This window comes from Bombus affinis, chromosome 15 (genome assembly GCF_024516045.1).
Source record: "Bombus affinis isolate iyBomAffi1 chromosome 15, iyBomAffi1.2, whole genome shotgun sequence".
NCBI lineage: Eukaryota > Metazoa > Arthropoda > Insecta > Hymenoptera > Apidae > Bombus > Bombus affinis.
Genome location: NC_066358.1, coordinates 8,890,057 through 8,904,817, shown reverse-complemented (window position 1 = coordinate 8,904,817; position 14,761 = coordinate 8,890,057). Strand labels below are relative to the sequence as shown.

Genomic DNA, 14,761 nt, shown 5'->3' with positions numbered 1-14,761 from the left:
TTTCATCGTCTCTCGAATTTTATCATTTTTATCGTAATAAAGATATTCTTCGTCTTAAGTATCATTGAAACACTTACCCATTTTACGCATTGGAGTATGCGAAATATCATTCGCGATAAATTGCGTCCATTGCACGACCGTCAACGTTCTGCTGACATCCGATTGATCGTTGGGTGTCGATAAAGCCACGCTTACGCTTCTGGCACCTGGCAGCGGCTTTCTCATTTGTCCCATGCGTCTCGGTTCTTGAATTCCTGGTCGCCAAATGAAGCATTAGCCTCGCGTTTTTTCTCGCGATATGTCGTCAAATCGGAGTAATACCACAGTTACGTTTCGCAAAAATGACGTTGAAATCTACCAACCGGCACCGATATCGTACAAATTTGCTCGTTTCTGTTCGAACAATATCGGTCGACGAACAACGGAGTTGAAACGATGAAATGGTCGGAATCGATACATTACGATTACTCCGATTTCGACAAGGTTTTGCATGTGAGCTTCGCCTATGCATGTGAAAATAGTGTTCGTACAGCGCGAGAGCGAGAGACAATTCGCGACTGATTTAACAATGCCTGATTCTGTATACCGAAATCGAGCTTTCAAATCCCTGCATACGAGAATCCCAAGCCTAACCGCGCCTATAAAACCTGCCTCAACTTGCGACCAATTCGTCAGAGACCAATCAGTAGATGACATCATGGAGTCTTTTGTCTACCGATCTATTCAACGATAATTGCTTTTCAAACGCGAACCGTTTCACCAGCACGTTCGTTTTTTTCTTCGTTTTCGTTATCACGCACGTCCCAGCCCTGATTGATCTCTGGATCTACCAAGATGCGGCAGCTCTCGCGCTGCAGAGCAGCAGTACAAAATACTTGTCTTCTACTTATTTTGCTCGACATGACGTTCTGATGCGTTATCGACGAAAACACGCGCGCTGAGAACGAATTAAAAAAGAAAAACCGGCACACATTCGATTCTCTGTTACGACTACTGATTCTTTAGTTTTGCTTATTTATTGTTCTTAAAACGATCACGTCGAGAACGCTCGCAGAAGGAATCAAGTGACTTATCTAGGTGATAGGCTGATGAAGGTGCCCAAGTGAGAAAATCAAACTGGGAGCGATCGTCTCAACGTCCTATCGTGCTTTCTGTATACCGCGTATCTCTTAGCTCTTTGATGCGCGATGCATCGTGTCCATATCATTTACGTCTTTAGATAGAAACTTTGATAAATACTAAAATCGTCAACAATACGTTCAATATACTACGTTTCACCCTATCGCAAAATCCTAGAACCGCGAATGACTCCCAATTCTCATTCGCTTGTCTCGGACACCTTTAACGAGACCCGTATACCGCAATCAACAGAAAATATTTGAACTAGTGTTACAATAATAAATATGATACATTATTAGGTATATCCGAATTAGATTACATACACATTCTACTGCTGGATAGAATCTCCCGACCGGGGCACCCTATTGTAGGCAGTATTATTCACTGCTACACTCAGGCATTTTATGCTCTATGTGCCTTATCGCACAACAACTGTAATGCAAATCACAGAATATAATTTGTTAAGCCAATCGACGAACGTTTTTTTTTTCTGTTTTCCATCCATTAGCGCCCAGGGATCAGAGTGTGTGTTCGTTTTCATATTTACATATACACAAATGAGATATAATATATAGATTCTTTAAGCTTTGCTTTGCGTCTGTCATCTGTGTGATAAATATGTATGGGTGTATGATTCTCCTGTTTCGTTGTTTGTGATCGTATATAATTGTGCAAGGTGTCATTGTGAGGACTAGGTGGGTTAGTAGGTCGAGGCTGGTAACTCGCGTGCACCATCACGCAATTTGCAACGATTTCCAGTCGTCAACAGGAAACGGTCGCCCGTTTCCCTTCGTTTCATCACAGAGTTTACCAATTTTTCGACTTTGCTCGACATGAACGGCCGACGAATGAAAGGAAGAGTTTTGAGGATGTAACGAACATGAGATGCGATGATACCATTCTACGTGTATCCTTGGTAAATGTAACGTGTCTTGTCTAAAAAGCGAGCAATTATGCAAGAAGCCTGTTTGAAATCGAAGTACAGTTGACAGTCCTGCGGTCGATCGAAATTCAATTAATTGTGGCGGAATCTTTAATTCCCCCGGAGAATTACGTAAGAAGTTCAGTGTAATGTCCAAGGTGTCCTAGAATTATCGTCGTAAAATTAATCAAAATTACTTATATGGAAATATAAGAGCAACGTCCTTGAATTATTCTGCAGAAACGCGTAACGGCGAAGGTTCGAGTACAGCGAAGCGAGATGTACAAGGTACTTCGCGTGTCTATACTACGTATATCTCCCCTCTGTTCTTGGTAAGCCTCGAGAATCGATCGTATTATTATACTTTTCCTGTTCATACTATTTTTTTAGACGTTTATGCTACCGTGTCCCGATCGAAAATAGGAAAAATCACGAGAGACATAGGTTTACCATGTTCGAAGTTTACCGCGCTACATGAAATATTCATTATTGTAACGAATATCACAAAAGCGTAGACCTTTGGAAGAAGGAATTCTTTAGAAATTCTCGTACGCTTTGTACGTACATTAATGCGTTCCAAAAATATGAGGTCACGCTCGCACTTTATCTCAAGTTTTGACTACTCTTCTTCTTCTAACAACACGATGAAATACGCATACAAGGTACCTCCCTTAGCCATATAGATATCGTTAACGATACGACAAATGTTTCAGACAGAAGTTAAATGAGCTTAAAATAATTTTTGTTAAATTTTTCCAGCTACGTACGTACATAGTTGCGTGTAGGATATACAACGACATTGTGCACGCGTAAAAGAAACTTTACTCAAGTGTAACAGCCAAAATTATAAGTTTTCGTACATGTTTTGTCTACGATATACGAATAAAAGAATCAGTCGTTGAGAGCTTCACTAGTCCAAAGTATAATTTTCTTTGCAAATTCTACCAACACAGCGACTTTCGACCGTAAAATATTCAGTTTCCGAACGCATTTGCAGAAAACAGTTTGCTCGACGGAAATTGCTTTAAGCGAAGCGTTCGCGCATTGTCTTTTATTGCCTTCGTCGCGGTATCGTACAATTTGTTAACGTTATATGTATATGTCGATAACTACCAAAGTACCAAACATACAATTTGTGTATTATCGCACGACATTTCTAATTTGTTTATACGTATGACTGTACCAATGTAAACTAAAAGTCAAGTCGATAGGCAGACAGAAATAAAGATATACTAAAACATTTCTAGGACACCCTGTACACGTTCCAGCGTTACAGCCAAATTGCACAGTTTCGTCTTTTCTGAACGTTCGTAAAGATGATGAGATATGCGACGCGTGTACAGGGACAGATACATCCCACGACGCAACAGATGAAAGTGAAACATTCCGCAAGACGAAAGATGAAAATGCCACATTTCGCAACACACAAAAGATGAAAACGACACATCCCACGTCGCAAGATGCGTGTCCAGCTTATATAATATGTATAATTGGCTAACTGCATCTCGTATTTATGCAGACAAATACTACTCCGTTTCGTTGATAAGTTTAACGGAAGCGACTGCGCATCGCGTACAATTAGAAAACGTGGTCGAAAGTATTGTTGGATCGTCGGCCGTTTCGACGCATACCAGATACAAAATGAGATCGTCTCTCGAAGAATCTACCACGAGGAAACCGGCAACGAGAAGAAACGATCACATAGATAGACGACAGAGGAATCAGGACGGATACGTGAGAGGAGAACAAGGAAGCGCCAAGCGACCAGAGGCTGCAAATAATTGTACCATTATTATTCCACACAAATAACGACGAGAGGCCACGAAACACGGTATGGTGAAGCCAAAATATATCTCGAACTGTTCTTTTGTCTATTTCCGTTTATCTCGTCCGTTCGAAAGCCCGAGCAGCGTACGAATGTTAAAGACAAGAGAAAAGGACGCGTCTCGCGCTAATAACCGAAATCGTGAGAGCCAATCGAAAAACCGACGATTTAAAGAGGACCGACGTAACAATTCGAACGTAGCGGCGATCGCGATCGTACGAAATTCTCGCGACTTTCCATCGCACAAAATGGGGACTATGTATAACGAAATATGATAGACAAGTCCTTCTATTTCTTTTTTCTTTCTCTACTGATAGTCACATGGTAGGAATAATCCTTACCATCAAAATATTGGGGGAAGAGAATTCTGGAGTACGCGGTCATTGCACTACCCCAGCTTGGATTTTCGACGTTGTTGCAAGCACCGTCGATGCTTCGGTACTTGGCCGTGAGATCGCAAATCGGGTGTCGCAACGTCGGACAAGCTGAGTCCAACGGAGTCCCCTGAAGCGACAGCGTCGATATGTAACGAGCGCAATCATCTTTCTCCAAACCAAATCTGTAACAAACGCCAGTTATTTCTTATAAATATATCAAGTACGCGGTAGCAGAATGTGGACAAACGTCCACGGACTTGTTTACTATCCGTTATAATAACATGCTATTAAACTAGATATTATCATCTATAATTTATAGAATGTTTAAGGTATTACCATTATTAATCTTTGTAATAAGACAGACAACGTTCTATCGAAGATTTCGTACTTCAGAGATATGTTGTGGTAATATTCGGACGAATTCTTGCGAGCTTAATATTATAATGATACGTAATACATTAACCCTTTGCGATCCTACGTCGAGCTGACCTCGATACTCTATTTCGTTCGATTTTAATTATAATTTAACATAGAGAGCGAACCCTTAATCATTACGTGTCGTAAATTAATTAGACAATTGAGATAAAATTTGAAATGCAATTTGGATCACAAAGGGATAAAGACGTGTAAATTACATTAAAGATAGTTCTTCACTCAAGAATTGGATTCACTCGGCGAGAATAAGTTTTAAACTTTATATCAGAGTACATCGAACATCTTAATCGATACAGTATGTAACAATTTTCTTGCAAACTAATAACGTTGATCGTAAAAAGGCCAAGGTACTTAACCCCTGCTTGAATTCTCCCGTTAATGTGATGTTCAGATACATAGAGATTTACTTGAAACATTTCATACTACATGGAATAAAAATAGAAATGAATTTTTGTTGGTAACTCCCATTTCCATATTTTTCTTCGATCGCAAATAAGCTACCTTTCGTTCGTTGCATTTAAAGAAAATATGTTTAAGGAGAAAATTACACCTGCATCTCCTTAAAATCAATGTTCAGATTAATATGCATCGTACAAAGAACAGCGATGTTACGTGAATTTACGATAATAAGATTAAAAGTTCACAAAAAATTGAGAGAAAAGTGAATGTTCTGCTGATATTCAAATTAAAAAGTATTTGCAGTCATAGCTATTCCAATTCTCTTTAAAGATGAAGAATGGACTGCTGTTGGGAGTTCAGAAGATGGTTTCAAAGCATTACGTAAATATCATTGGTTCGTTCGTTCAAAACCATCTTCTGATATCTCTATAGTAAGCAATTTTCCAAATGGTCTTTTTATTGTGCAAAAAGGCATTCTCGTTAATCCAACGTTGCAAGCAGAGTATGAAAATAAAATAAGACTCGGATTAATAATTTAATTGCAAATACAATGAGAACTTTCGTTAGAAGACCAAGCAATAAACGATACAAATTTACTAGTATTTTGTTAGTAGTTTTTAGTAGAAAAATTGTAACGAGATATCTAAATCTAAATTCTTCGATTGTACTAAGAAGTATTCATATCTTTAGCTTTTACATCACTTGGTATTGCATCGTTTCGATAGTAATACTTGATTTGATCGTATTATGATCTGAAAATACGACGTAGGAAGATACGATGTTATATATTTTATTTACTATGTAAAATAAAAAGTTATTTTAAGTTATCCCACTGGACTTATTTCGATCTCAGACTATGGTGTATAGAATATGTTATGTTTACTTTGCATCCCAGATAATGGGTATGTATTCAATGAAATGAAATGCAAACAATTACCGTACACAGATAGCAGAGTAAAATTCAATATTCAATAAACCATGTATACCATATGTATATACCAAGTGTTCAAACAGTACGAAACCATTTTCCTTCTAAAAATAGTCTTCCTTTTGCACAATTTCCTCCTTCTTCCAGATAATATAGCAAATAAAGTGATTCTTTACGAACAAAATCTACTTTAACGAAAGGTTCAGCGTTGAAAAGTAAGGAGCAGCGGACATAATGGCTGAAGGCAAAAAATAAATTTAACGCGTTTAAAAACATTCAGAGATCGAAACAGCGATATAAAATTTCAGCTCCAGCTAAACGTTCTACGCAACGACTTGACTCGAATTTCGCTCGAAAAATCTGCGGAAGATCGACTCGTCGGATCTTACCTTTGAAACTGCCAAAGGCCGCGATTGATCGGTAAACACTGAACAAAAACAAAGCCGTGATTTATTTAGAAGGAACGTTTCAAACACTTTTCAACGCTGAATTCATGCACAAGTGGACTTTTACCAGTAATGAAACATCCTACAGAGTCGTAATAGTCAATCGAAAGGAGTTTTGACCTAAGAGATGTATGTTACCTGCGACAGTTCTGATGAAGGAGATAGGACGAAGCTTTCATCGCCACAATGGCGTCGAGGCCTCTCTCGAAAGCATCCTCGGAAGGATATGAATCAAGGAATTGTTTTCCAGCCGGCGTGTGAGCCATCAATTCGACGCCAGCATTCGCGATATTCCTTTCGAGGGTGCTCATACGATCGATCAAGCTTTGCGCGAAAGTGATCGAGTTGTTCAAGACCGCCTCGTCAATGTGAGGGTAACGTCGATTATGGAAACGACCTGTGTCTACGACGCCACCCTCGTAAGGGTCGTTCGACATCGGCAAACCTGAAAGGATACCTTTAAAAACGTCGGTGAAATGGGTTCAGTCAATTCAACTGTGTTGGTCGCGATTTAACGTGCAACGTGCTTTAATTTAAGGTGCAAGATTTTCAATGAATTTCTTATCGAAGACACATAAGGAGGAAAAGTACATTATATATGTCTTCTGTATTATTTCGTTTCAGCAGAATTTTGCAAATATAATAAACTACGTAGGTGTAATCGTTAGAGAGGCTGTTTATGTTCTGATAATATTTACGTGTGGTATGATCATGTATCTTCTTTTTTGTAATCGTGAAGAGATCTAATGTACGAATGTTACAGAAAGAATTATTTGTTGATAATATTAGAGAATTATTTATTTATAATATTATATTACATAAAAAAGATTGCAATAGCGAAGTTGAGTGATCTTTAATTTTTCAAAGGTTTTCCAAATAGAATAGAGATAAATTTAGATGTATAGACTATAAAACACATATAAATTGATCTTTTGAAGTAACTTTTATGTATAGACTCGATAGAATCTCAAACTGTAAAACACGGATATAATTTACTGTGATTATTGTGTTCAGTATATATTTGTTTATAAATAGAGAAGAAGGATAGAATCGTTATTTGTTAAAATGCTTATAAATTTATTTTAAAAAGAAAGTTCATTAAAACCAATAAAAAGCGTTGCAGCTGCTTGATAATAGTAACTTCGTAAATGCATATTAAAACACCATAAGTAGTTTTATATAAGAAAAATTATGAAGACGATGGTTAAAAATGTTTAAGTATTAAATTTAATGTACGTTGAACTAAACATTTGTCTGTAATAAGTGATCTTACCTAAAAATGAAATATTTGATAAAACGGTAATAGCTGTAAAATTATCAAATACAACTCTGTACTTATGTTTCGATAATGTTTCAAAAATGCAATTCACAACAGCATTGATCAATTTTGTTAAAATATATTTACAAGACATTCGCCTATGGGCTTAGGTGGGCTAAGTATAGTCGTACTGCTCGACGTTGGCGATAAAATTCACCACCGATGGTATTGGTTACTCGACCAGAGGATCAAAACTTTCTTCGTCGACGAAAAGAACAAAAGGTAGAAAAAAAACTGTGGACGACCTACCTGTGTAACTGGCAAGGTAGTTCTGCACAGACATCGGCAATTTATAGGCACCGATCGCGTGCGAATTCCCAAGGAATCCCATGGTTTGCAGAGACACCCAGAGAATCGCCAAAGTAGCCACGGAACCCGCCATTAGTCCTCCAGCTGCACAGAACCAAATGATCTTTCGTTATTTATTCGCTACAAAGACTTCTTCACCGATGATTCAACGCATACGCGATCGTACTTACAAAACTAACTGAAAACACTGATTTTTTTTATTGCGAAAATACGTTGCAAAATGGTCGGTCGAGCAATTTCGTGTAACAGGGTGTTTACGTTTAGAGCGATAAATCTCGTTTATTGGAATAGCTTAGTAGCTTAAGGTTCGTTGCAGAGATTAATTGATCGATCGGTTGAAACGGCTCTGGCAAATTGCCGTTCTTACGAGATTGTCACTGTCCGGTTCTTCTGTATTTGGTAGACGCGATTCGATCGAACGTATACTTTCAGCTTGACAATCGTATGCTGAGATAGCGCGATATAAAAACGTCGTCAAAAATTAATTGAATTTGTAAATTATATTAATAACTACAGTTTTAGAAATTATTTACTTCGTCCCTTCTTTTTTCTTCTTTTTTTTTTTTTTTTGTTTAAGATAAGGAAATAAAGATTGAAGGGGCATTGACGTCATTGATAGTAAGGTTATCAAAAGATGTACGTCGCTTAATTCTGCGTAAACACGTAAGCACGAAGTGAAACTCGAAGCTGTCGGCATAATTATAGAATGTTGTTTTCTATATTAATTTCCAGTTGTTATGAGCTCCAATGAGCGTCTTTTTTTTATAACATATGATAAGAGACTGAAATTAAACGTCAAAGCTTAATTATCAAATATACTGTAATATCAAGCAAAATAGGTGGCACGAACAAGATAATCGCGATATGCTACCAATTCTGTGGATCAAATAGTCGCAAGTTTAGAACTTAGAGGACCGAAAGCTATTATTTACCAACGAAACCTCGAGGTTCGATCTGCCTGTCGAATCGAAACGCTTGAAGATCCTATCGATTAAAAAAATTAAATCGTCAATACGTTTTATTTAAGATTACCTTGCGTTTACTATTATTATTCTATGTAATTGCTACGACTTACTCGTAAATATATAAATAGGTTTAAAAAATTAAAGAGAAAAACAAATCATTATCAGATTTCTTATCATCGTCGTGTATGACATACAGTTTTAGTGTCGTCATACAGTTTTCGCTTACAAGAAAATATAAACAAAAAACGATAGTAATTCACGAAATGTTACTTACGACTTTTGAAATGAACCGTGCAAACATCTCCGTGATGAAACCATAAATAATTGCATAAAACGACCGGTTACTTTGAAACATACAGATTTCCTAAGACATCAAAGTCTTCTAATTTATTTAAGTTGGTGAAACTCGTTGAAACGTTCGCTATTTCCACTGGCAATGATTTTCGAAGAAAAGAACGAGACACGCACACTGCTACCTCTACTGTCAATTTTGTTCGCTTTACTATTCGCATAAAATCGATGAATCGACTGTCTAGGCGGCTTGTTTTCGTAGAACTACCATTGGAACATTTTTTTCTTTTCTATTTATACCATAGAGAAGATCGACGTGCGAGATCTATGTGTTTGATTACACGTTTATCAGGAAAGTGTAGGTTCGAGATTTGTGAGATAAATACTGCGTTTATTTTCCAGTGGAGCATTTTTCATGCCACGTTATTTCCAACACTACGCAATTCGATTCCTAATTGCACAGTTTCTACGTTCTTGATACTTCCTTGACTTTAATGACGCTTCATAATCGACATACATACGAAACAACAATCGCAAATCTGTGGCGCCTTTATTCTATTTGCGTCTCGTATTTTGCTAATATATTTTCACAGCTCCAAGTCATTATACATCCTATTATTTTCCATTTTCTCATTTATCTTCCTGCCGTTTCGTAATCTGCAGGTGATCCGACTCGAACGAAAATAGAATCCGAGCAGCGTGTTACGATTATAACGCTTCCAAATTCTTATAATTGCGACTATAATAGAACCGTGTTGGGATACTGATATTGATAACATTACCGATCAATGATTCATTCACAAGTGGCTACGTGATTAGCATAATATGCGTATACAAAACGTTAAAACGATAAGTGTGCAAATGTAGTCGCACAGAATCACATATGTACGTAAGTAGAATTTTTGGCAATTATTTAAAAGTATTATCGCCTCGCCGATTTGATGATTTTTTAATACGTTCAAGAAATCAACATTCTGAACAATTTTTTCCCGCGCATATAATTCCCCGCTCAGCCTTAGTTTTCGAGATATTCATGAAAATATTTTTGCGTTGTAACCTTGATACGCGTTGGATGTCGCTTAGGTTTGGCTTAGACTTATCTACAGACATAATTACATATACACATTATATGCCTGGAATTTACATATCTCAAGTTTCAATTTGTGAAAGGCAGATAAGAAAGAAATGCGACTGTAGTTAATGTTGGCTCGTACCTAACTCAAACTTAATACAATATAGATCATTATGCCGGCTAGCGGTTAAAAAAGTCTCGATGTAATTTCCGTCCAGTAATTTCGAGTGAAATGAAGAAGCTCGATGACTTGTATCGATTTAGGTTTAGGTTGAACTTTTTACTCCGCTCGAATATCTGTTATGCGTAACTAAAAATCTTCTCTTGACTCATTCTGTGTTTACAGACAGAATGAAACGCGAGATCGTAAACTCATGGTGTTGTAAACACGTAATATAATCGTGCCGGTATATGCATAAGTCTAATCGAAACCCTAAACGGCACTCAACGCGCATCAAAGTAAAGATATCAAAAATATTTTCATGTATATGTGAAAAGTTGTTGAAAATGTTGATTTCTACGACATATTCAAGAATCATCGAAGTCGGTGATGTGGCAAGACTTCTAAATAATTACAGAGTTTTTTTTTTTTAGTAATTTATAGATACTTTAAATGTTTGCGCGCTTTCGAGAGTTTCGTCATAATATTTATGTATATCTTTAAAAAAACTGGAAAAGTTCTACAACCGCATACTGATTTTAAAAAAGACGAAGAAACATCTCGAAACAAATAAAAATCTAAAATTATTCCCTTTGATTTTGCCTGTCCGACGCGTGCGTAGCAATAAATTGTATTTTACATGTAATGTTTGAAAAAGGAAAGATCGTGTCGAAGCTTAACGCTAAACCAATTATCCAATGTACTTTTTATTTCATATCTTCAAAGTAAATACTTTTATGTCGATCTGTATTTATTGATACCTAAACAATACAAGAATACTTGTACTATATCTTTTATGATATACTAGAACAAAGTGTATTTTTCAACTTACTGATATCGCCGCTATCATCAAGATATCAATTATCCTGGAATGGAATTAACCATTATAAAACCAGAGCGGAATTTACCATTCAGCCGTATTATGTATATAAACATCGATCAACAATCAATAACACGCACCAATGAAACGTAACTGTTTGTTATACTTGTAGCGATAACACGGAAAAATTCGAACGATTATAAAAATAAAAAGAAATACATAAAATTTACCATTTTTCATAAAACTTTGATAGAGAACGATATTGACATAATGGATTACTTTCATAGGTATGTATCTACTTGATTTTTGTCTTATTCAGATCATACGGATGCTAATTCACGCATTTGCGTAGACAACTTGCACGGTTTTCACTTTCACTTTATACTTCACGGTTCTAACGTCTGGCTCTGACTACTCTTGTATAGCAACAACTACTGTTTCTAGGACAGCCACAGCTCGTAAGATTGAAATAACACGTTCCGTGTACGAAGAAGGTGTAAAAAATGTAGAATAAAGGTTAAACATCTTCTCGTACGAATGCCTAAACGCCTCAAGTCTTCCATAAACAATTGATAGATAAAAGTAAATTTTCTATGAGGAAAGAAGTCAAATATTGAACTTCCGTGACTATGAATGAGCTACATTACAAATTCTATTTTCTTATTCTACCACACGTTAGACATAGGAAAAATATATGATTGAGATGAATGGGTACGAAGAAATGCAAACCAAATCCTATTTCTAAGCCAAAATAAACTAAGATACATACATAGGACATAAATTTTAAACGTTAGATGTAACTGCTACCGATTCAATTTCGATATCTCGCTTCTCTTTCGGGAAATAGCAATCTTTTACTGGAACAGCGTTATAAATAAGCGTAAATTGAGCATTTTCCAGAATGAACGATCTAGCTGTTTCTTTAAGATAGGATCCCAAAAATAGTTTAGCGTAAATAGCATAATCCATATGAAAGAGCAGTGAAAAACCTGAAATCAACGATCTTCTTTCTCGCTACTATCGTTAATACCGTTCGCTACTATCATCATTTCGTAAAACGTAAGTAAAATATCAAAGTTTCAATACCAAAAGTTTCTCCGTCATACGTATACATCCAAATTATTATCTAATCGCCTCTATTTTCCTGTTCGTGCCAATGTAAACTCTGAAAACATATACCATGGGCCATGTACCATGGTACCTCTGAAAGAAACTATACTCGATCCTCTTCCTTCTCCCCTATCTCACTCTTTAAAGGTAAATACATCTTTGTCATTAAAATAACATTTCAACGAAAGTAGTCGAATTTAAATTTAGCATGGTCATAGTACAGGATGATTCATTCGAGGCTACGCACCCTGACCGTCACTCTCGCCCTCGCAAGAACGAAAATAGAGTCGAACTCGGAAGTACTGTTTGGAATCGAGCCACCCTGTACCCCCGCGTTTCGATTCACAACACAGGACCGAAAACTGATTCACGAGCCAGATACGATTATGCAAACTCACCTTTCGTTCTTTTCATCGGTTACCCCGACCTTTAAGAAAATTTCGCGAGGTATTTATAACTTGCGAGATGCCTCGTATTCCAGTAAAACGCGATCTCCACGCCTGTTTCCCGTCAAACGTTTTAAAATCGAGTCTCGTTACGTCATAGCACCGAGTAAATATTGGAAATATCCGACAATAATTGCATTATAACGAACCATAAGCTCTATGCATACAGTTACTGATTTGTTGTTAAGTAATTTAAATTAATTCCCGAGATGGTATTGTATAACGCATTTGAGATAACTCGTTTGTATTGCTCGACACATCGAATCCAGCATATTCTACGACGCATCCAGCGTAATGAATATTGAACGACAACTGGCACAAATATTTTTCTTACATGCAAATTACTGAACCGAACAATTCATCATATTTTCTTTATTTATTCGTTTTCCTTCTTTTATTATACTTCGAAAAAGCTTGTAATTCGACCACTATTAAACATATAGAATATATTGAAAATTCAAAGTTCCAAGGATAAACGAACAAACAAATGTAATGCCTACTTGATATTACAATATCTTGCAATTATTCGTGTCACGTAAAGCCTCGATCATGTAATTACTTTAAGCAACACTGCGTTGTAACACTTGACGATTCGTTCATTAAACGTAATAAAAATTATCTTCGTTTGCTTGAAATATTCGTAGCGGATTTTTCACATTTTTTGTTACCTACAATTACTATAATCACCCATTGAAAAAGATATTGTAAGTTTACCTAGTATGAATTGTATTGTACGTGTATTTAGATTTCCATATAATCTAAAGATATTTGTTCTTCTGAAGAGAGCACTTCTTATTCCTATACAGATAAGAACTACGTATTATCCAAGCACAAATATATCTAAAGCTTGAGAAAAATATCAATTAAAACAAACGATTCTATGAAGTAGATTGCTGTTGGAATAGATCTCATATTTTAATGATATCAACTGGGAAATACGCAAGATAATTGAAAATAGTCATTTGAAAGGTTCGAATGAATAATTACGTACTATCGCTGACTAGCTTTTCAACATTAATATTAAGAGAAATTAATTTTCAGAATCATTGAAAATTTCTAAAAAAAAAGCAATGGAAGAATACATTCCTAGTCGAATAAAAACAAGTCATAGGTAACGTGGTAAGATATTCTTTTCATTGCATGTTTGTATATCGCATTGAAATTGCTTGGCTACATATTTACTAATGCAAAATGCACGTCAGGTGTATTACAAAATTTTTTGTTTAAATATCTTCTCCTATATACTTTTTTCATATTTCAAATTATATTCTTGCATATGTGTATGTATAATAATGACAGATTGCACATATTTTTCATTCAAAATTTTATTAATTTATGTGGTCTATAAGTTGTAAAATTAATATTTCAAACATCTTGTCTTTGCTACTGCTTCATACCAGATATTCTATGGATAAAATATTTAATCGTTTCTACAGTGCATCTTGTAAAAATATTTTGCAAATCTTTTACATTACTCCGCATTTCTATTACCACATTTTTCTGTTATACGATAGTGTACACCAATAAACTTCTTGCTACGTATTGTATTTTTCTAGAAAATTATTTTCACTCTCTGAAAATAACATGACAATTTACTTCTCGGCTGAGTGTTCCATTTAAATAATAACATGTCACTGTTTTTATTACGTTTTAACTAGTTAAACGGATAATTAAAACGATGGTTAAAAAGTTAGCTAATTTTGAAACAGTTCAATAATTAGATAATTTTAAGACAGATAGTCAAATGATCGTAATAGAATTTGTTATATCTCATACTGAATTAAGCAAAAAGTTTCAATTTTATTGCATAATTAGTCAC

At 35.8% G+C, this 14,761-nt stretch overlaps 1 protein-coding gene across 6 annotated transcripts in view; it reads right to left on the bottom strand.

Moving 5' to 3' along the window:
- The window catches only part of LOC126924670 (peroxidase-like), a 35,367-nt gene that overhangs the window by 6,659 nt on the left and 13,947 nt on the right, over nt 1-14,761 (bottom strand). For 4 of the 6 annotated variants that reach the window (XM_050739393.1, XM_050739392.1, XM_050739390.1 and 1 more), the window contains 4 exons: nt 8,019-8,162; nt 6,590-6,908; nt 4,208-4,425; nt 78-254 (listed from right to left, as the gene is read on the bottom strand). In XM_050739393.1, the coding sequence (XP_050595350.1) occupies nt 78-254; nt 4,208-4,425; nt 6,590-6,908; nt 8,019-8,151 (847 nt within the window). In that variant the 5' untranslated portion in view covers nt 8,152-8,162. Of the gene's footprint in view, nt 1-77; nt 255-4,207; nt 4,426-6,589; nt 6,909-8,018; nt 8,163-9,317; nt 9,610-14,761 lie in introns of those variants that run through there. The other 2 variants (XM_050739395.1, XM_050739391.1) reach the window with 2 other exon arrangements.